Source organism: Mobula hypostoma, chromosome 1, assembly GCF_963921235.1.
Source record: "Mobula hypostoma chromosome 1, sMobHyp1.1, whole genome shotgun sequence".
Classification (NCBI taxonomy): Eukaryota; Metazoa; Chordata; class Chondrichthyes; order Myliobatiformes; family Myliobatidae; genus Mobula; species Mobula hypostoma.
Window position 1 is genome coordinate 50,795,027 of NC_086097.1, and position 20,104 is coordinate 50,815,130.

The 20,104-nt window shown below is 40.1% G+C and overlaps 3 protein-coding genes across 10 annotated transcripts in view; 1 reads left to right on the forward strand and 2 right to left on the reverse strand.

The window, feature by feature from the left end:
- The window catches only part of l2hgdh (L-2-hydroxyglutarate dehydrogenase), a 39,196-nt gene extending 35,505 nt beyond the window's left edge, over window positions 1-3,691 (reverse strand). For all 3 annotated transcript variants that reach the window (XM_063048509.1, XM_063048507.1, XM_063048499.1), the window contains exon 1: window positions 3,571-3,691. In XM_063048509.1, coding sequence (XP_062904579.1) covers window positions 3,571-3,665 — 95 coding nt within the window. In that variant the 5' untranslated portion in view covers window positions 3,666-3,691. The remainder of the gene's footprint in view (window positions 1-3,570) is intronic.
- Window positions 3,692-3,713: 22 nt separating this feature from the next.
- dmac2l (distal membrane arm assembly component 2 like) lies at window positions 3,714-18,116 on the forward strand. Of its 4 annotated transcripts, none has more exons than XM_063048572.1 (5): window positions 3,714-3,829; window positions 4,066-4,179; window positions 4,261-4,469; window positions 8,082-8,253; window positions 16,139-18,116. In XM_063048572.1, the coding sequence occupies exons 2-5, from the start codon at window positions 4,079-4,081 to the stop codon at window positions 16,251-16,253; spliced, it is 597 nt and encodes a 198-aa protein (XP_062904642.1). In that variant the 5' UTR covers window positions 3,714-3,829; window positions 4,066-4,078; the 3' UTR covers window positions 16,254-18,116. The 4 variants fall into 4 exon arrangements, with proteins under 4 accessions (XP_062904642.1, XP_062904632.1, XP_062904650.1 ...); XM_063048562.1 differs by having other exon boundaries at window positions 3,729-3,934; window positions 16,139-18,113; XM_063048580.1 differs by having other exon boundaries at window positions 3,748-3,769.
- Window positions 18,117-18,291: 175 nt separating this feature from the next.
- cdkl1 (cyclin dependent kinase like 1 (CDC2 related kinase)) overlaps window positions 18,292-20,104 on the reverse strand; it is a 69,404-nt gene continuing 67,591 nt past the window's right edge. For all 3 annotated transcript variants that reach the window (XM_063048539.1, XM_063048529.1, XM_063048520.1), the window contains exon 9: window positions 18,292-18,429. In XM_063048539.1, the coding sequence (XP_062904609.1) occupies window positions 18,328-18,429 (102 nt within the window). In that variant the 3' untranslated portion in view covers window positions 18,292-18,327. The remainder of the gene's footprint in view (window positions 18,430-20,104) is intronic.

Sequence of the window (20,104 nt, forward strand, 5' to 3'; positions counted from 1 at the left end):
GAAAAGGGCATGCCCTGGGTGCTGGAGGTCTTTAATAATGGATGCTGCCTTTCTGAGACACTGCTTCCTAAAGATGTCCTGGGTACTTTGTAGACTAGTACCCAAGATAGAGCTGACTTCTGCAGCCTTCTGCAGCTTCTTTTGGTCCTGTGCAGTAGCCCCTCCATACCAGACAGTGATGCAGCCTGTCAGAATGCTCTCCACTGTGCAACTATAGAAGTTTTTGAGCGTATTTGTTGACATGCCAAATCCCTTCAAACTCCTAATAAAGTATAGCCGCTGTCTTGCCTTCTTTATGACAACATCAATATGCTGGGACCAGTTAGATCCTCAGAGATCTTGACACCCAGGAACTTGAAGCTGCTCACTCTCTCTACTCCTGATCCCTCTATGAGGATTGGTATGTGTTCCTTCGTCTTACCCTTCCTGAAGTCCACAATCAGCTCTTTTGTCTTACTATCATTGAGTGCCAGGTTGTTGCTACGGCACCATTCCACTAGTTGGCATATCTCACTCCTGTACGCCCATTAGATTGGATTTTTTTAGATTATGAGGACACTCAGTCCTCATTTATTGTCATTTAGAGATGCATGCATTAAGAATTGATACAATGTTCCTCCAGAGTGATATCACAACAAAAACAGGACAAACTAAAGACTAACACTGACAAAACTGCATAATTATAACATATAGTTACAGCAGTGCAAAGCAATACCATAATTTGATAAACAGCAGACCATGGGCACAGTAAAAAAAACCCTCAAAGTTCCAATCGACTCCTGATAGCAGGTGGCAAAAGGGAGAAACTCTCCCTGCCATAAATCTCCAGGCGCTGACAACTGCAGATGCATTGGAAGCTCCTGACCACAGCCAACTCTGAGTCCGTCCGAAAACTTCGAGCCTCCGACCAGCCCCTCCGATACAGCCTCCCGAGCACCATCCTCCGCTGAGCGCTTCGACCTCACCCTGGCTGTCGAGCAACAGGCAAAGCCAAGGACCTGGAGCCTTCTCCTCTGGAGATTCTGGATCACACAGTAGCAGCTGCAGCGAAGCAGGCCTTTCAGAAGTTTCTCCAGATGTTCCTCCGTGCTCTCATGTCTGTCTCCATCAAATCAGGATTGTGCACAGCACCCTACTTGACAGATAACAGATATCATTCACCGGAGTGGCCGCTGCGTTGCGCCGCCATCTTCTCCTCCTCACCACCTGAGATTCTACCAGCAAATTTGCCGATGGTGTTTGAGCTATGCCTAACCACACAGTCATGTGTATACAGAGATTAGAGCAGTGGGCTAAGCACACACCTGAGGTGCGCCAGTGTTGATCGTCAACGAAGAGGATATGTTATCACAAATCCGCACAGACTGTGGTCTTCCGGTTAGGAAGTTGAGGATCCAATTACAGAGGGAGGTACAGAGGCTCAGGACTCAGGTTCTGCAACTTCTCAATTAGGATTGTGGGAATGATGGTATTAAATGCTGAGCTATGAACAGCATCCTGACGTAGGTGTTTGTGTTGTCTAGGTGGTCTAAAGCCATGTGAAGAGCCATGGAGATTGCGTGTGGACCATAACTGCCTCAAATGTGTATGCATTCTAAAACTAAATCCTTCATTTTGAACATTTATGAGGTCAACTAATACAATAGGTGTATATTCCAATCATTATGTTTCCTCTGAAAAACTGTAATTTACCTTTTGCCCTGTATATCTGTAAGAATTCTACGCTGTGATTACTGGATCAACCAATCTGACAATCTCACTGTCGCTAATTACCAAGATTCACTCAAAAGAAATGCCTGACAGCAATCAATGTCATAAAAAGTAAAGCCCAAATTACATGCCAACACTGGATCTTTCTTGGCTTCAAGTTATTGCATCACATTAATTTCAAAGTCAAGGCAAAAATTTGTCTCGAAACATACAAAAACATAGTGAAATCTTGACAACCAGTAAGATTGAGGAAACTATGATGCAAATGAGTTATGGCCATTATTTTCACCACACCAAAATTACCTCATTTTACTCCATATCTAAAGACCTCCGAGGAATGTGTCGTATTAAATTTGGTAAAATATTGGATGAATATCTGACCAGTTCAAAATGACAATTTATATCTTTCTGAGCCCTTTGCATGTGGGGTCTGTATGTCTGTTAGTGAGGAACCTGTACAGATTAAACACTGTTTATGTCTGTAGAATGGATGAAGAGTTACAATGTCTAATTGATTTATAAGGGTATACTGAGCACTGTGCTAATTAACATATGTTGTTTGAATGAAAGAAACCAGACTGAGGTAATAGCATGAGGAAAAAAAATTCAAAGAGTTTGTCTGTCTCTGTGTGTCTCTACCTTGTGAAGCTTGTAAATATATCGAATCACCTTTCTTGGTTTCATTGAACTTCAACCAAGGGCTGGAAATCGCGATCCAGGGTTTCACAAGTGAGTCATAATTCAGAGTGATCAGCAATTCAGACAAAAGTAATCATCAAGTGGTGACTAAGAATCGTGAACCTGAAACCTTTGTGACTTGTTATGTAGTATTTTGTATGGTTTATTTGTGCTTTCTATTTTATGATAGTAAATTGGGCTTATTGTGCTTGTACGCTTATCACTACATCTCCTAGACACTCCAATTGTTTGGGTCTGATCAACTCAGCTCAGCCCACTACAAGGAACCCAAACACAAATTAGGCAAAAACTTCAGGAGATCATTCTACAAACTCCTGCATCTTTCGAATAAATCTGTAGACTCAACAACTTCAAATGTTTCAAACAATCAGCAATTTCTGCTTTTGAATTTCATATTTCCAGCAACCATTGCTTTTGGCCCTTTGGTTATTTTAGACTAGTATTCTATTGCATCACTTTAAATACCCTAGATCTACCTGTCGTTATCCTCTAATCCACTTACCACCTTTAATCAGCATTTGCCATTTAATCTCTCGCGTTTTCTATCAAATAACATTGTATTTGTCTCACCGGCACTCTGTCCCTCCCTCTGTCATGGACCGCTAATCTCTACCATTCCGGTTAAAGTTCACCAGGCTGAAACATTAAATGGCTTTTCAATACAAATCCTGCACATCCTGCCGAGTATTTCCAGCAGTATTTTACTTCTGTATTAATGTTTAGGAGATACTTAGGTGGCAGAAACGCCATTGAAACTAGTAGTAAAAGTTTTCATGTACCAATCAAACAAGTACTTTCCACCTGAAGCAAAAATGCTTCACAAATGCCGATCGCCTGACGTGCTGCTATAAATTAACTTCATCCAGGGGCAGCAACTTCCAAACTTTATAAAATTTGCGGTTCATATTAAATATAATCGTATCAATTACATTTGCACAGACGATCACGACACAGCTTGGCACGGAGCAGGTTCACTGGAAGCACCTTTTGACTTATCAGTTTAGCAACACCCACACCGACACGACAGGTCTCTGTCAGCCTCACACAGCAATACAGCCTGGCGATGTGAGTTGCACCTCCGTATAACCTAGGTCACTCATCCCCAACATCGAACCCACATCACCCGAGACCGGCCAGCATTCTCCCAACTACATGACTTGCCTGAGCCTCTTTCGTGCGCCGTCACTCGTCCTGAACCCACTGAGTTGCCTGCAGAGTGGAAACCCAGCGCAAAGACCCCGAGCACCGCCAGCCATCGCCGAAAACAACCGGCGCAGGCGCCGCCCCGTCACCTTTCACCCCGCGTCCGCCTGACCTGGAAATGCGCCTGCGCGGTAGCTGGAGCGGGTGGATGGCCCAGGTAGTCGGGGTTGTCCGCAAGGTCTCGCCATTACTTTGCCAATCCCACAGAGACTGAACAGTTAAGGTTCCTATTGAACGTAACAGGACAAAATCTTGGCAATTTTCAAAACGTTGAGACAGACCAGCAGGGCAGACAGTTTCCGTGGGTAGAGAAACAGTTAAGGTGCCGGATCTGCGATCCTACGTTTAAAATGTGTTGTTGGAATGTTCTTGGCGTAACCCCCTAAATCTACTTCAAAATGTTATAATGAAAATCTGGTGGTACTGATGCACAATCATTTCTTTGTACACTAGAAAATCTAACAAGATGCTGTTTCCAAAGACGAAGCCTTTGAGCGTCGTACGGATCCTACATCCTCATATTACTAAGAGGAGTTTCTGGGAATGGCTGAATGCTGTTTTCAACAAGTAAGATGAAAATTGAATATAATTCCAGGTTGAAATGTTGTAAGTGATGTGTATAATAAGAGGACATTTCCTTTCAATTAGGGTGGATTATGATCGTATCAAGGCCGTTGGTCCAAACAGAGCAGCATCTGAGTGGTTACTTCGATGTGGTGCCAGTGTGCGATACAAAGGTTTTGACAAGTGGCAGAAAGATTACAATCACTTACCCACTGGTCCATTAGAAAAATTCAAAATTGAAGCAATTGATGCCACCGAATCATGCATTATGTTCAAAGGATTTGATTACCTCGGTATTGTATTAGATTGTTTTCAATAATTGTTCTAAATGCTTAAGAACAGATTGTTGAAATATTGAATAAAAGAGTATTATTAACATCATTTTTATTATATGCAAAAAAAAACAAAGATCAACTACTCAGTTTGGCACATAACTTTTCTCCATTATAAATTGTTTCATCATATTTATATTGCATAGTATGTGTAAACCAGTCAGGCTATAATTAAGTCGACCCTGGGAGACAGTGTTAGACTAATTTAGGATAGTGCATATTAGCCCAATTAATAACTTGTTCACTAATCCTGTAGGGGAAGAGAAGGTTCACGATGTAACAGCCAGGATCTCCTGGTGACCACCAATTTCAATTCCACGTCTCATTCCCACACCGACATGACCCTCTGCCACTATGAGGCGAGGCGCAGATTGAAGGAGTAACAATTCATATTATGTTTTAGTAGTCTCCAACCTGATGGCATGAACAACTTCAATTTTCCCACTTCTGGTAACTGCTCCCTCTGTTTTCCTTGTTCTCCCCGCCCCGCCCCGCCCCGCCCTTGTTTTCCTTCACTCTGGTGGCCCTCTTACCCCTTCTCTTCCCCTCCTCTGCCCACATTTTTTATACTGTAAAACTGGTCCACCTAATTAAGTTTTGCATTTTGCAAGTATACTGAGTGAACCTGAAATCTTTCAATATCTTTATAATATCAACGATTAGTAAAAAAAAATTAAATCACTTTTTTTTAAAAAGTGGCATTCATAAGCTACCAAATAATAGGCAGTATTGAACAAATTATTTTAATTTTTTATGGTTTATGGCACCATATGAGGACATGAGTTACTTTGCAATATTTATTTAAACTTTCACTTGCTGGATTGAAGGTTATCACATTTATTTGTTTGCAAATGCATTTGTTTCACCTGATATCTAGTTGATCACATTATGTTTGCCTTTTTCTGTTTTGGGTAAACTCAGGCCCTGCTGTGTTTCATATATTCCCATACCTGTTCCCCATATTCTGGTCTAAATTTGAATTTGTGCCCAGCTATTTCAGTTGTGTTGTTTGAATGCCATAGAGTGCAAGTTAGTTGCTAATTATTGTCAAAGGTTAAAAATCAGCAATGACAATGTTTTATTCCTGGTGGAGTACTTCACTGAGCAAAGTGATTATTCACTTCCTACCTCCTAGCGGTTCACCCCGTCAAATAAATTCTTCCTCATTTACTAGCCTATGATAAACCTCAGCCTTTTGTTTTTCTCCCCAAATGATATCTGGATGAACCTGTGTTCTGAATTGGCCTCAACTGCTTTCCAGTTCATCTGTGAAATCCAGCTAGTACCTGACGAAGGGTCTCGGCCCGAATCGTCGACTGTACCTCTTCCTAGAGATGCTGCCTGGCCTGCTGCGTTCACCAGCAAATTTGACGTGTGTTGCTGGAATTTCCAGCATCTGCAGAACTCCTCGTGTTTACTTTATTCATCTGTGTAGCCCAGCTAGTACTCTAATCATCTGTGTAGCCCAGCTAGTACTCTATTCATCTGCGTAGCCCAGCTAGTACTCTATTCATCTGCGTAGCCCAGCTAGTACTCTATTCAACTGCGTAGCCCAGCTAGTACTCTATTCATCTGTGAAGCCCAGCGAGTACTCTATTCATCTGTGAAGCCCAGCTAGTACTCTATTCATCTGTGAAGTCTAGCTAGTACTCTGTTGACTGTGTTGAGGCTGACCATTTGCTTTCTGCTTTTCGCCATTTTTTTCTGTTTTTCTGAGCTTTTTACTGATGTGATGTGACAGGCTAATGAAAAAGAGGGCACTGGTACCCTAAGAAAGGAATAGTTTAAGAGTCCACAAAACGAGGGAGAACAATAGTGTGAACAAAGCAGGAGAATAAATGAGTAATCTGAGAGGTAAACAAGCAGGACAAGAAAGGCAAACATGGAAAAAATGCATAGAATGAGTGTTTAATGTTATTTGGCTGGAAATGGGAGAACTTGTTTGCAAAATAATTGGCCTTTAAATTGTTCCTGCTAATACTTACGGATTTTTCTTTAATAATTTCCAAAAAAGCATTGTTTTTATTTCAATTATTTACTTCTCACTTTGCTCAAGAGACAGTGATTATTACTTAGATCTATTAGCTTCGTAAACATTTATTTACTGATCTAAAAAAAATCATTATTTTTAGCTACACACACAAAATGCTGGAGGAACTCAGCAGGCCAGGCAGCATCTATGGAAAAAGTACAGTCACTTTCAGGCCAAAGAGTAGATTTAAAAGGTAGGGGGAGGGGAGAGAGAAAGATAGGTGGTAGGGGAAACCTGGCGAGGGAGGGATAAAGTAGAGCTGGGAAGGTGATTGGTGAAAGACACAGAAGGCTATGGAAGAAAGAAATGGGGAGAGGAGCAGTAGAGGGAGGCAGTGGGCGGGCAAGGAGATAAAGTGAGAGATGGAAAGGGGGCTTGGAGTTGGTGAGGGGTGGCGGGGGGTGGTGTCATTACCGAAAGTTTGAGAAATAGATGTTCATACCATCAGGTTGGAGGCTACCCAAACGGAATACAAGGTGTTGTTCCTCCAACTTAAGTGTGGCCTCATCACAACAGTGGGGGAGGCCATGGATAAACTTATCAGAATGGGAATGGGAAGTGGAATTAAAATAGGTGGCCACTAGGAGATCCTGCTTTTTCTAGTGGACCGAGTGTCGGTGCGAAGCAGTCTCCCAATCTGTGTTGGGTCTCACCGATATACAGGAGGCCACAACGGGAGGACTGAACACAGTAAATGACTCCAACAGACTCACAGGTGAAGTATTGCCTCACCTGGAAGGACTGTTTGAGGCCCTGAATGGTAACAAGGGAGGAGGTGTAGGGACAGATATTCCGCTAACACTTATTCTGCTAGCTATGCCTTCTACGTTCTTACACTTGCTTAATAGTTGCCAAAATTTTAGTGTCTCCAAATGTTGTTTAGAGCTTTGACTATGTCAAAACCAGTATTTGGAGTTTGGCCAGCTATCCTAAGCTACTTTGAAAATAATAGAGGGCCTTCCATTTACAATAAATCCTTGTCCAAACCCTAGCTGTCCTTTCAGAATACCATCACCCTAATCCTTGTGGAGTTTAAATCGCCAGTGTTTTCAGTCTAATCCATTTCATTTGATCTGCACTTCAGCTGTCCCAGGTATTCCCCCACTGTTTATCCATTCAATGTCACAATTCAAATGGTTCCTGCACACTCTTTAACCCATTCTTGTCAACATAATTGTTTCCAGTCCCTCGCTTTCCCAAAATTGTTTAATTCCTCAAGTTTAACACTTAACGTCCCGATTTCTCCATCCAGCCCTTAAATTTCACCTCTCCTGCATTGCTTATTTCTGCTTCTGTGCCAATATCCCTTCTTCATTTTACATCATCTTCTGAGTTACAGCCCCTTTCCCGCCCTTATTGTCAGAGCCAGCATTCAGTTTTGATGTTTTTAAATGAGATAAAAAGTGATGTAAATCTGTTATTTTAAAATCTATCATTGTGATTAAAATATATTGACTGTGAAGATAGATATAAATATATATATTTGTCAGGAAACAGGTTAATAATCTTCATATATTCTTCGTTGGTACATTTTGTTGCAGATAATCTAGAACATATTGAAGAAATTAAGTTCCAGAGGTGTATATATATTCAGGATGAATGTCTTGAGCGACTATGCAGGATAGAAAATTTGCAAAGAAGCCTGCAACGGCTGGAAATAATTTCCTGTGGAAATGTCACAGACCGTGGAATCCTAAGTCTTTACCATCTTAAGTAAGTATTTTGTGAAATTGCAACACTGATATGGGGAATAGTGACACTCACCACTCTTTGCTTTCCACGGAGATCTCTCCCTTTGTGACTCACTGGTCCATTCGTCCCTCCAATTACTCCCTCCTGGCACCTATCACAAGTGACAGAAATGCTACACCTTCCCATTCACCTCCTCCCTTACCTCCATTCAGGACTCCAAACAATCCTCACAGTTAAGAGCACATTTCACCTGCAAATCTTTTGGGGTTGTCTATTATATTAGGTACTCCCAATGCAGCCTCCGTGAGACTTGACGTAAATTGAGGACTGCTTTGCCAACACCTCCACTTCATCCTCCAAAATTGTTATTTCCTGGTGGCCAACAATTTTAATTCCTATTGCTGTTCCCGTTCCAGTATGTTGGTCCACTGCCACGATGAGCCCACTCAGGGTGGAGGGGAATTGGTAGCCTCCAACCTGATGGCATAAATGTCATTTTCTCCTTCTGGTAATTTTTTTTTCTTTTTTTCCCCTCTTCCTTCCCTTCTGTTCTTCACTCTGGTCTCTTACCTCTTTTCCTCACCTGCCTATCATCTCCCCATGATGTTCCTTCTTCTTCCCTTTTTCCATGGTCTACTATCCACTCCTATTAGATTCCTTCTTCTCCAGCCCATACCTTTTTCACCCACCTGGCTTCACCTATCACTTTCTATCTAGTCCTGCTTCTACCCCTGCTCCACCTTTTTATTCTGTCATCTTCCCCCTTTCTTTCCAATCTGAAGAAGAGACTCTGCTCAAAATGTTGATTTCCATAGATGGTGCCCAACCTGATAAGTTCCTCCGGCATTTTGTGTGTGTTGCATAGTGACATTAAAATGTATTTGGCAAACTTTTGTCGTGTTTTAGTTACAAGACAAATTAGACCAGTTCTGTAACTACATGAGAAGACATGTCCCTTGATCATTACTATTTAGTGAGCAAATCAACCAAGTACCCTTGTGGCTGTTCCCCTCAATAGCAAGTATGCTGCTTTGGATGTACTGTTGGGGGGGGGGGGCGCAGTGGGGAGGATACAACTTAGCGGGGAAAGGTGCAGGGTCCGGGTCTCTGACACTGAGTCTGGCTCTGTAGCTCAGAGGGAAGGAGGGGGAAGAGGAGTGCAGTAGTGATCTGGGATTCCATTGTTAGAGGAGCAGAGAGGAGATTCTGTGGCTGTGAAAGAGACACCTGGATGGTATGTTGACTCACAGGTGCCAGGATCAGGGACCTCTCAGATCAAGTCCACGGTATTCTAAAGGGCGGGGGGAGAAGGTGGTGATCAACCAGAAATTGTGGTACATATTGGTACCAACGACATAGGTAACAAAAGATCCTGAAGAGAGAATATAGGTAGTTAGGTAGAAAGGTGAAAAGTAGTGCCTGAAGGGTAGTGATCTCTGGATTGCTGCCTGTGCTATGCACGAGTTGAGGAATTATATGCAGAACTAAAAGGACTAGAACCTAACTGACTTATTGGCAGCTTGACAAGTCGTGATGTGAGAATAACATATGAATAAAGAAGTGTTTGTTCCATAAGAAGCTTCTCGGTCTACCCTTATCTGTATGTGATAATAATGTATATCAGCAGCTCCAAACAGTATTCTGGGCTCACTTGGCTGCAGATTTTTTCAAGCTCGGTGAGCAGAGATTCTGTGTTGCCAACTGAGAACACAAGCTTGCTGATAAACAGTACGTACTTTTAAGTAAACTGTGTTTGACAGTTATTCCTTGGGTCTGAACCTAAAGTCGTCTGGTAGAGAGGCAGATTGGTAAGAATAGGATGGCTTGGCAGATGTATGCATGGCTAGGGAATTGGTGTGAGGGCAGGGTTTCAGATATGCCGATCATTGGGATCTTTTCTGGGGAAGGTATGACCTGTATGAAAAGGATGGGCTACACCTGAACTTAGTGAGGTCAATATTTTGTATCGAAAATACACGTTGGTAGCAGAGTGGGTAGGATGGCTCAGTTGGTAAAAATGAGGTCAAATCCTTTGAAAGAGGTGACATGGGATCAGAAGATGTAGAATCCTTGTGTAGAGTTAAGGCACTGCAAGGGTAAAAGACTCTGATGTGAGTTGTATGCAGGCCTCCAGACAGTAGTCAGGATGTGGAGTACAAATTACAACAGGAGATAGGAAAGGCTTGTCCAAAGGACAATGTTACGACGATCATGGAGGATTCAATGTGCAGGTAGTTTGGGAAAATCCCAGGAGAAGGAGTTTGGAGAATACCTAGAAGATAACTTTTTAGAGCACCTTGTAGTTGAGCCCACTGGGGAAAAGGCAATTTTGGATTGGGTGTTTTGATTTGATTAGGAGTTTAAGGTAAAGGAAGCCTTAGGAGGCAGTGATCATAATCTGATAGCGTTCACCCTGTAGTTTAGAAGGGGAAGCTAAAATCAGATGTATCATTATTTTAGAGTAAAGGGAACTACAGAGGCATGAGAAAGGACTTGGCCAAAGTTAATTGGAAGGAGACAACAGCAGGGACGATGGCGAAACAGTAATGGCTGGAGTTTTGGGAGCAATTCTGAAGGTGCATAGATACATCCCAAAGAAGTATTCTAAAGGGAGGACGAGGCAATCATAGCAGACAAGGGAAGTCGAAAACAGTATAAATGCAAAAGAGAGGATACACAATATAGCAAAAATTAGTGGGAAGCTAGAGGATTGGGAAACTTTTAAAAACTAACAGATGGCAACTGAAAAAGCAATAGGAAGAGAAAAGATGAAATATGAAGGTAAGCTAGCCAATAATATAAAAGACAATACCAAAAGATTTCTCAGTTGTATAAAGGATAAAGGAGAGGCGATAACTGTTTTTAATGGAGGTCGGGTTTGAGGACGTGGTTGTTTTAAGTTGTTTAAGTCTACTTGATACCTAGTTAGCCCATTGCTTTGCTTTGCTTTTTAGATTAGTTGCACGGTGGGTTTTTTTTTGGGGGGTTTTCTTCTCTTTATTGATATGTATGGAAAATTAGTATACTATTATATTACCTTGTTATTTTATATCTAAACTGCACTGTTTGTACTAATTTTTTTTGTGTATTAATATCTCTTGTAAATTTATATCGCAACAGTGTATTAGTTTCTACATGGTTTACCTTTTGTGTACTAATACAATAAAAAGATTTAAAAAGAATAAAGGAGAGGCGAGAGTAGATATCAGATCACTGGAAAATGACACCTGAGAGGTGGAATGGAGAAGGTGTTTGGGAAGCTGAAAGGTCTGAAGGTAAATAGGTCACCTGGACCGGATGAATTATACCCCAAGGTTCTGAAAGAGGTAGGGTGAAGGGGATGTTGAGGCATTAGTAGTGATCTTTCAAGAATCACTCCACTCTTTAAGAAGGGAGGGAGGCAAAAGGTAGGACATTATAGGCCAGTTAACCTGACTTCAGTGGTTGGGAAGATGTTAGAGTCCATTATTAAGGATGAGGTTTTGGGGTATTTGGACACACATGATAAGATAGGCCAAAGGCAGCCTGCTATCCTTAAGGGGCTATATTGCCTGACAAACCTGTTGGAATTCTATGCAGAAACAACAGGCAGGATGGACAGAGAGTCAGTGGATATTGTTTACTTGGATTTTCAGAAAGCCTTTTACAAGGTGCCATATATGAGGCTGCTAAACAAGATTAAAGTCCATGATATTACACGAGAGATATTAGCATGGATAGAAGATTGGCTAACTGGTAGGCGACAAAGAGTGGGAATAAATGGGGTCTTTTCTGATTGGCTGGCGGTGACTAGTGGTATTCTGCAGGGGTCGGTATTGGGACTGTTTCTTTTTACATTATATATCAATGATTTGGATAACAGAATTGTTGGCTTTATGGCCAGGTTTGCGGAAGAAACGAAGATAGGTGGAGGAGAAGATAGTGTTGAGGCAGCATTAAATCTGCATAAAGACTTGGATTGATTAAGAGAATGGGCAAAGAAGTGACAAATGGAATATAGTGTAGGGAAGTGTTTGGTCATGGACTCTTATAGAAGGAATAAAGGTTCAGACCATTTTCTAAACAGGGAGAAAATTCAGAAATCAGAGGTGCAAAGCGACTTGGGGGTCCTTGTGCAGGATTCCCTGAAGATTAACTTGCAGGTTGAGTCAGTGGTAAGGAAGGCAAATGCAATATTAGCATTCTTTTCAAGAGGACTAGAATATAAAAGCAAGGATGTAATGCTGAGGCTTTATAAGGCACTGGTCAGACCACACTTGGAATATTGTGTAGCAGTTTTGGGCTCCTTATCTAAGAAAAGATGTGCTGGCATTGGAGATGGTCCAGAGGAGGTTCATGAGGATGATTCCAGGAACTAAAAGTTTATTGTATGAGGAGTGTTTGATTGCTCTGGCTCTGTATTTGCCTGAGATTAGAAGAATGACTGGGCGAATCTCATGGAAACTTATTAAATATTGAAAGGCCTACAGAGAATGGACATGGAGAGGATGTTTCCTATATTGGGAGAGTCTAGGATGAGAGGTCATAGCTTCAGAATAGAAGGACGATCCTTTAGAACAAATGATGAGGAATTTCTTTAACCAGCTGGTGGTGGATTTGTGGAATTAACTGCTACAGACAGCTGTGGAGGCTAAGTCATTGGTACAGATTGATAGGTTCTTGATTAGTAAGGGTGTCAAAAGTTATGGGGTGAAGGTAGGAGAATGGAGTTGAGAGGGATAATAAATCAGCCATGATTGAATAGCAGAGAAGACTCAATGGGCCACATAACCTATTTTTCTTCCCTATATCCTATGTCTTTAACTACCAAACCAGTTCTCCTGAACTGCAATACATTCAGGCATTATAGCCATTAATTGACAGAATTGTAGTAATGCTGTACTTTAATGTAGTGTAGTTGCAGATATTGCTTTTTTTATAATGAGAGAGGAGCCAAATTGGTACTTTGCTGCCATTACCTTTCATTTCCAGATCTCCTGTAAAATCATTGTTATTTGCTTACCATTCTTCTGTCCTCACCTTCCCCATTCTATCACGTGTTAGCAGTAGTGGTGTAGAAAGTAGTTCTCATTGAAGGAAGCAGTATGCAGTTGGTTGCATTCATTTTAACTTCAGAAAAATACAATGTCACTAAACTTCTTTACTTTGAATGCACTTTTGATTATATTTTTGAACCCTTAGTCTTGCAATATTAAAAATTACCATAACGTGCAACAATAAGAACAGAACTGAAAGTAGCCTTATTGGTCAAATGTTATAGCTGAATATTTTCAATATAAAATGTTGTACATATTTTCAGTGTTTAATTTTTGTCAGTGTATTTTGTTTTCTTTAACTGACTCATCTGAAGTTTCTTAATGTTTGTTTCTGAAATAATAGGAAAAACACTCAAGGAAAATACTCTTATTGGATTGTATTCTGTGCTAAATTCATAATTATAGAAAACAATAGTAATCACAAGACTACATTTAAAATATTTCCTCCTGAATAAAATATGACTTGTGGATGCTGCAGAAATGATCTTTTTCTCCTATAAGTTTACAAACCCCATTTCCAGAAAAGTTGGGATATTTTCCAAAATGCAATAAAAACAAAAATCTGTGATATGTTAATTCACGTGAACCTTTATTTAACTGACAAAAGTACAAAGAAAAGATTTTCAAAAGTTTTACTGACCAACTTAATTGTATTTTGTAAACATACACAAATTTAGAATCTGATGGCTGCAACACACTCAACAAAGGTTGGGACAGAGGCATGTTTACCATTGTGTTACATTACCTTTCCTTTTAATAACACTTTTTAATCATTTTGGAACTGAGGTTGCTAATTGTAGTAGATTTGCAATTGGAAATTTTGTCCATTCTTGCTTGATATAAGACTTCAGCTGCTCAACAGTCCATGGTCTCTGTTGTCTGATTCTCCTCTTCATGATGCGCCGTACATTTTCAATAGGAGATAGATCTGGACTGGCAGCAGGCTAGTCAAGCACACGCACTCTGTGTCTACAAAGCCACGCTGTTGTAGCCCGTGCAGAATGTGGTCTGGCATTGTCCTGCTGAAATAAGCATGGACGTCCCGGGAAGAGACATCGCCTTGATGGCAACATATGTCTCTCTAAAATCCTAATATACGCCTCAGAGTCAATGGTACCTTCACATACATGCAACTCACCCATGCCGTGGGCACTGATGCACCCCCATACCATCACAGATGCTAGCTTTTGCACCGTTTGCTGATAACAATCTGGATGGTCGTTTTCATCTTTGGCATGGAGAACTTGACGTCCATTTTTTCCGAAAACTAGCTGAAATGTGGACTCATCTGACCACAGCAGACGGTTCCACTGTCTTTCGGTCCATCTGAGATGAGCTCGGGCCCAGAGAACTCACCGGCATTTCTGCATGGGGTTGATGTATGGCTTCCTCCTTGTGTAATACAGTTTCAAGTTGCATTTCTGGATGCAACGACGGACTGTGTTGAGTGACAATGGTTTTCCGAAGTACTCCCGAGCCCAGGTGGCTATAATTGTCACAGTAGCATGGCGGTTTCTTAGGCACTGCCGCCTGAGGGCTCGAAGATTACGCGCATTCAACAGTGGTTTCCGACCTTGCCCTTTACGCACTGAGATGTCTCTGAATTCTCTGAATCTTTTCACAATATTATGTACTGTAGATGTTGAAAGACCTAAATTCTTTGCAATCTTGCGTTCAGAAATGTTCCTTTTGAACTGACTAACAATTCTCTAACGAACTTCGGCACAAAGGGGTGAGCCACGACCCATCCTCGCTTGCAAAGACTGAACCTTTGATGGACGCTACCTTTATACCCGGTCATGATACCTCACCTGCTACCAATTAGCCTGCTTAATGTGGAGTCTTCCAAACCGGTGTTACTTGAATATTCTGTGCACTTTTCAATCTTATTTTAACTCTGTCCCAACTTTTGTTGAGTGTGTTGCAGCCATCAAATTCTAAATTTGTGTATATTTACAAAATCCAATTAAGTTGGTCAGTAAAACTATTGAAAATCTTTTCTTTGTACTTTTGTAAGTTAAATAAAGGTTCACGTGAATTAACATATCACAGCTTTTTGTTTTTATTGCACTTTGGAAAATTACCCAACTTTTCTGGAAATGGGGTTTGTATTTTAAAATGTATTCAGTGTATAGCAAGTTTATTGTTAAGTAGTTAAAAGCAGAATGAAGTTTTGAATCAGTGAGTGCAAAGAAGGACCTTAAGACCTTAAAGGAATTCCTCAATGTGTAACATTTTGTCTGTACACTGATGACTTAATGTGGGATTTGAGGGCTCATACTCATTTGTACTTTTCTCATAGCCAAGTGTTGTGTGTTTGTTATGCATTCATTACAGAACTACATAATTACTACAAAACGTCATATTCTGTACTCAAAATACATACATACTGACTTGTATCTGGTATAATTCTGCTAAGTATGCCAAAAGCAGCTCAGCATTAGGGATAGAACTTGGCCTTATACTGCATTTGAAGTTTCTGGAACCTCTTGTCTAACTTCAGCGTGGCCTACATATTGGATGGTCTGACTTGGAGTGGGAATTTTTAAGATACTTTGTCAGGCACTAGCCTGGACTACAGTGGGTGACGTGATGAAATGTGCTTGTTCTGGACTTCAAAGATCACATGCTACAGGTAGGTCAAGATGGCTTCTTTAAGCAACTTGAAATTTTGGGATCTTTGTAGTGCAACCAGACATTAGTAGGAAAGAGTTTAAGCCTATGAATTACTGTTCAAAGGTGGTATTTTCAAGGTATCTAATGTAGCGTTTCAGCTTTCAACTATTTTGATTTGAAATACAGTAAAATACCAATTTGTCACCTTTTTAAAATGGATGTTATAAAGTATTGTTTTTCTTGTTTTACTGCAGAACTTTAAGTTACTTGTTTTTGAGTGACCTTCCTGGCATAGAAGAAAAAGAAAGAACACTTCAGACTTTACAAAAGGCTCTACCCGCCTGCCAGCTGAAAGTGGACCTTGCATAAAACTACTTTTGAAATACTTATAAAGTCAGTAATGTATGCAAATAAAAAGCTTGCATATGGATACAACTTCAGAAAATATCTCAAAAATAGCTTTAGTATTATTTAAGAATGAAATTATGACAGAACTAGTGTGTTCACAGAAGAAACAAAACCCACTAAGGTGCTTTAAATTCATCTATAAATTAAAATAAAAACTAAAATTTGGCTTAATCCACCCTATTGTCCTGAAATGAGGAAACTAAACATCCATGAATCAAATTATAATTATACTGAAAATGTTTAAGCATTAATAATTGACATATTATTAGAAATACTCCCCTTGGTAGTCTTCACATCAAAATACCTTGGAGGTGTGTACACACAGCTAGTAGGAAACTGCATTATTTTATTACTTTATTTGTAATTATGAAGTACAACATTATGAAGTAGAATGGTGTACATTTTGTTGCATTATATATAGATAACTGGATGTCTAAATTATTTCATTAAATTTATGATTTAATATAAAATATAATAAAGAAATAAAATCAGAGCAAATTGCCATTAAATATAAATGGTATAATTGTAGTAACAGTTCAGAACCATTTTTTTCAGTGATGGTATATGGATGTTGCTGACAAATCAAATGAATAGCTTTTGTGGTAGGTCATTTTAGAGGCTGGTTAACAGTCAACTACAAATGTGTAAGTTGGTGTGACCTGGGGGCACATTCGTACCAGACTGAACAATGATCACTGATTTCCTCTTATAACAGAATAATACAAAATTTAATATGACATGCAACATTCTTAAAGAGTGGAATTGTGCTACTTTGACCTAGAATGGTGTATATCAACAACAATTTGGTTGTTTTTAAGGGACTTTTCTGATGTTGTAGCTTTAAGGTTTAAACCAGTACTTGTGTAAAAATCATAGTGATAACAGCTACAGTTTTTGTTTTCAACTATCTGATTTAAATCTAACATTGTATCTGAGGGTTAAAAAAACTGCTGTTGCTGTAAGTCAAATAAAAACAGAAATCACAACAGGTCAGGCAGCACTCTGTGGAGAGGGGAACAATTATTATTTTAGGCCTATGATCTCTCATAATTCTGATGAGTGATTCAGCACTTTGCCTTTTTACTACTGATACAAATAATGTTAGGATATGAGTTCCTGTGTGATTTCAGACACATTATTAACTTCAAGCTCCATCAATCTTCATGTTAAGATTTGATTAGTAAGCTCAATAACATGCAAAAATACAAAGGAAGACCCTTCTGAATTTTACATGGCGAGTACTCGCATTATATATATTCGCAAGTATATCGGCACGGACTAGAAGGGCCGAGATGGCCTGTTTCTGTGCTGTAATTGTTATATGGTTTATATTAATTTGTTGATTAATTGCCAAAGCTACACTCAAATATTTGATGAACAACTTAATGCCTTTGAATTGAGGTAATCTTCTATACTGAAACTTTTTTAATACAACAAAATCAAAACTAAGTAATTCAAAATGAAATTAATGTGGAAGTCAAATTAAGACTGAAAACAAATTATTCTGTTTTTGTTAGGCAGACAGATTGTAAATTCAGCTGGCTTGACCTTAAAATTTTGCTCAGCAGAGAAAATTGGTCCTGTTTTTTTCCCATGAAAAAAGGTAATTATTGCTAAAAGTATGGAGGACTATCATTGGCAGTATCCTTGTTTTAACAGTCAACTTTTGTTAGGGATGAATGTAAAGAAGCACTTCATTTTCAGAGATCTTATGACTTACTAGGTTTCTCCAGGAAGTGGAACTCTAATTATCTTTTAAGCAACAAGCTGTGCATAGTATATAGTGTTGTTTCTTTATACAAATATTGTACACATTAAAAAAAACCTTTTACAAAGTACAGTACTTCCTGCTCATAATTCATTTCTGTTTATTATAAATATCTGCCTTTCTAAAGCCTGAACATTGTAAAAGGAAAAGGAACAAGACTATAAACTAAAATGAAAGGACGTATCTCCTTCACTTTACAATAGTTTGTGCATTTCCCTCAGAGCATCTTTTCAGGTAGATTCTTGATTGGATATGTATCCCGTTTAGTCAAATGTTTGGTAGGTGGTAATTATATTTCTTCTTGAAGTAATCTTTGCTTTCCATGGATGGTGAGATATTGCTGCCAGTAAGATGAGGTAAATACTGCATCTAAAAAAAAACATTAAATACAGTAACTGGATTTAAACATGTAAAATGATCCTGTAACATTGTGATTAGGTTCTTGGGTTTATAACTGGAGGTTTGGAATAGATGATAGAGATCATAAAGTAATAGAAGAAATAGACCCTTTGTCCCAATGAGTCTGTTCCAACTCTCAAACACTGTTGAAACAAATCTCTCAAAAGTCCCATTTTATTCTGCTCACATTTCATCATCTCACCATAGATTCTATGCTTTCCACCACCCACATGCACAATTTATAGTGATCAGTGCATATCTTTGGAAGCTGGAGCACCAGGAACATAGTCCATGCAGTGACAAGGAGAATTTGCAAACTCCACACAGTTAGCATCAGAGGTCAGAGCTGAACCCAAGTTGATGGAGGTTTGAGGCAGCCACTACCCTAGCTATGCTATCCTACAGTATGATCCAAGCAATGAATTCAAATTCCTGCAGATGGGGACTGAAAGTTTGAATAGTTAAATAAATATGGAATAAAAAAAATAAAATTAGTCATGGTGACCATTACAGCAATAGGAACATAGAAAACTTACAGCACAATACAGGCCCCTCGGCCCACAAAGCTGTGCCAAACATGTCCTTAAAAACATTAAAACTGGCATCATGGCAGTCCTCCAGGTTAGAGAATTCCAAAGATTTACTATCCTCTGAGTGAAGATGTTTGTTCTCATCTCAGCCCTGAAATGTTGGGCCCTTAATCATAAGATTGTGCTCCCTTCTGCACACTCCAGCCATAGAAACCATTATCCCTTCACCTATTCTGCCAAGGCCATAACAATTATACACATAAAAGTTGCTGGTGAACGCAGCAGGCCAGGCAGTATCTCTAGGAAGAGGTACAGTCAGTGTTTCGGGCCAAGACCCTTCGTCAGGACTAACTGAAAGAAGAGCTAGTAAGAGATTTGAAAGTGGGAGGGGGGAGGGGGAGATCCAAAATGATAGAAGACAGGAGGGGGAGGGATGGAGCCAAGAGCTGGAAAGTTGATTGGCAAAAGGGATATGAGAGGATCATGGGACAGGAGGCCTAGGGAGAAAGAAAAGGGTGGGGTGGGGGAGCCAAGAGGATGGGCAAGAGGTATAGTGAGAGGGACAGAGAAAGAAAAAGAATGTATGTATATCCTCTGGGCTTTCCCCCCTCCCCCTTTTCTTTCTCCCTAGGCCTCCTGTCCCATGATCCTCTCATATCCCTTTTGCCAATCACCTGTCCAGCTCTTGGCTCCATCCCTCCCCCTCCTGTCTTCTATCATTTCGGATCTCCCCCTCCCACTTTCAAATCTCCTACTAGCTCTTCCTTCAGTTAGTCCTGACAAAGGGTCTTGGCCCAAAACATTGACTGTACCTTTTCCTAGAGATGCTGCCTGGCCTGCTGCATTCTCCAGCAACTTTTATGTGTGTTGCTTGAAATTCCAGCATCTGCAGATTTCCTCGTGTTTCCATAACAATTATGTATGTCTACTCTTGTTCCTCTAAACACGGTATTGGCTCAGTTTGCTTAAACTCTCTTCATATGACAAATCCCCAGCTTCCAAGAATCAGTCTAGTGAATACTTGTTGTGTTCCTTTCAACACCTTAAGATCAGACTTGTGTACAATAGCATGGAACCTTACAGTGGCCTTATATAATTGGAACAAGTTGTCACTT

Bases quoted from the DNA above. Each gene is read 5' to 3' on its own strand.
- dmac2l (XM_063048572.1), top strand. From the start codon at position 4,079: ATGCTGTTTCCAAAGACGAAGCCTTTGAGCGTCGTACGGATCCTACAT. The intron at 4,180-4,260 runs GTAAGATGAAAA...CCTTTCAATTAG, and splicing joins CTGAATGCTGTTTTCAACAA to GGTGGATTATGATCGTATCA. The intron at 4,470-8,081 runs GTATTGTATTAG...ATTTTGTTGCAG, and splicing joins CAAAGGATTTGATTACCTCG to ATAATCTAGAACATATTGAA.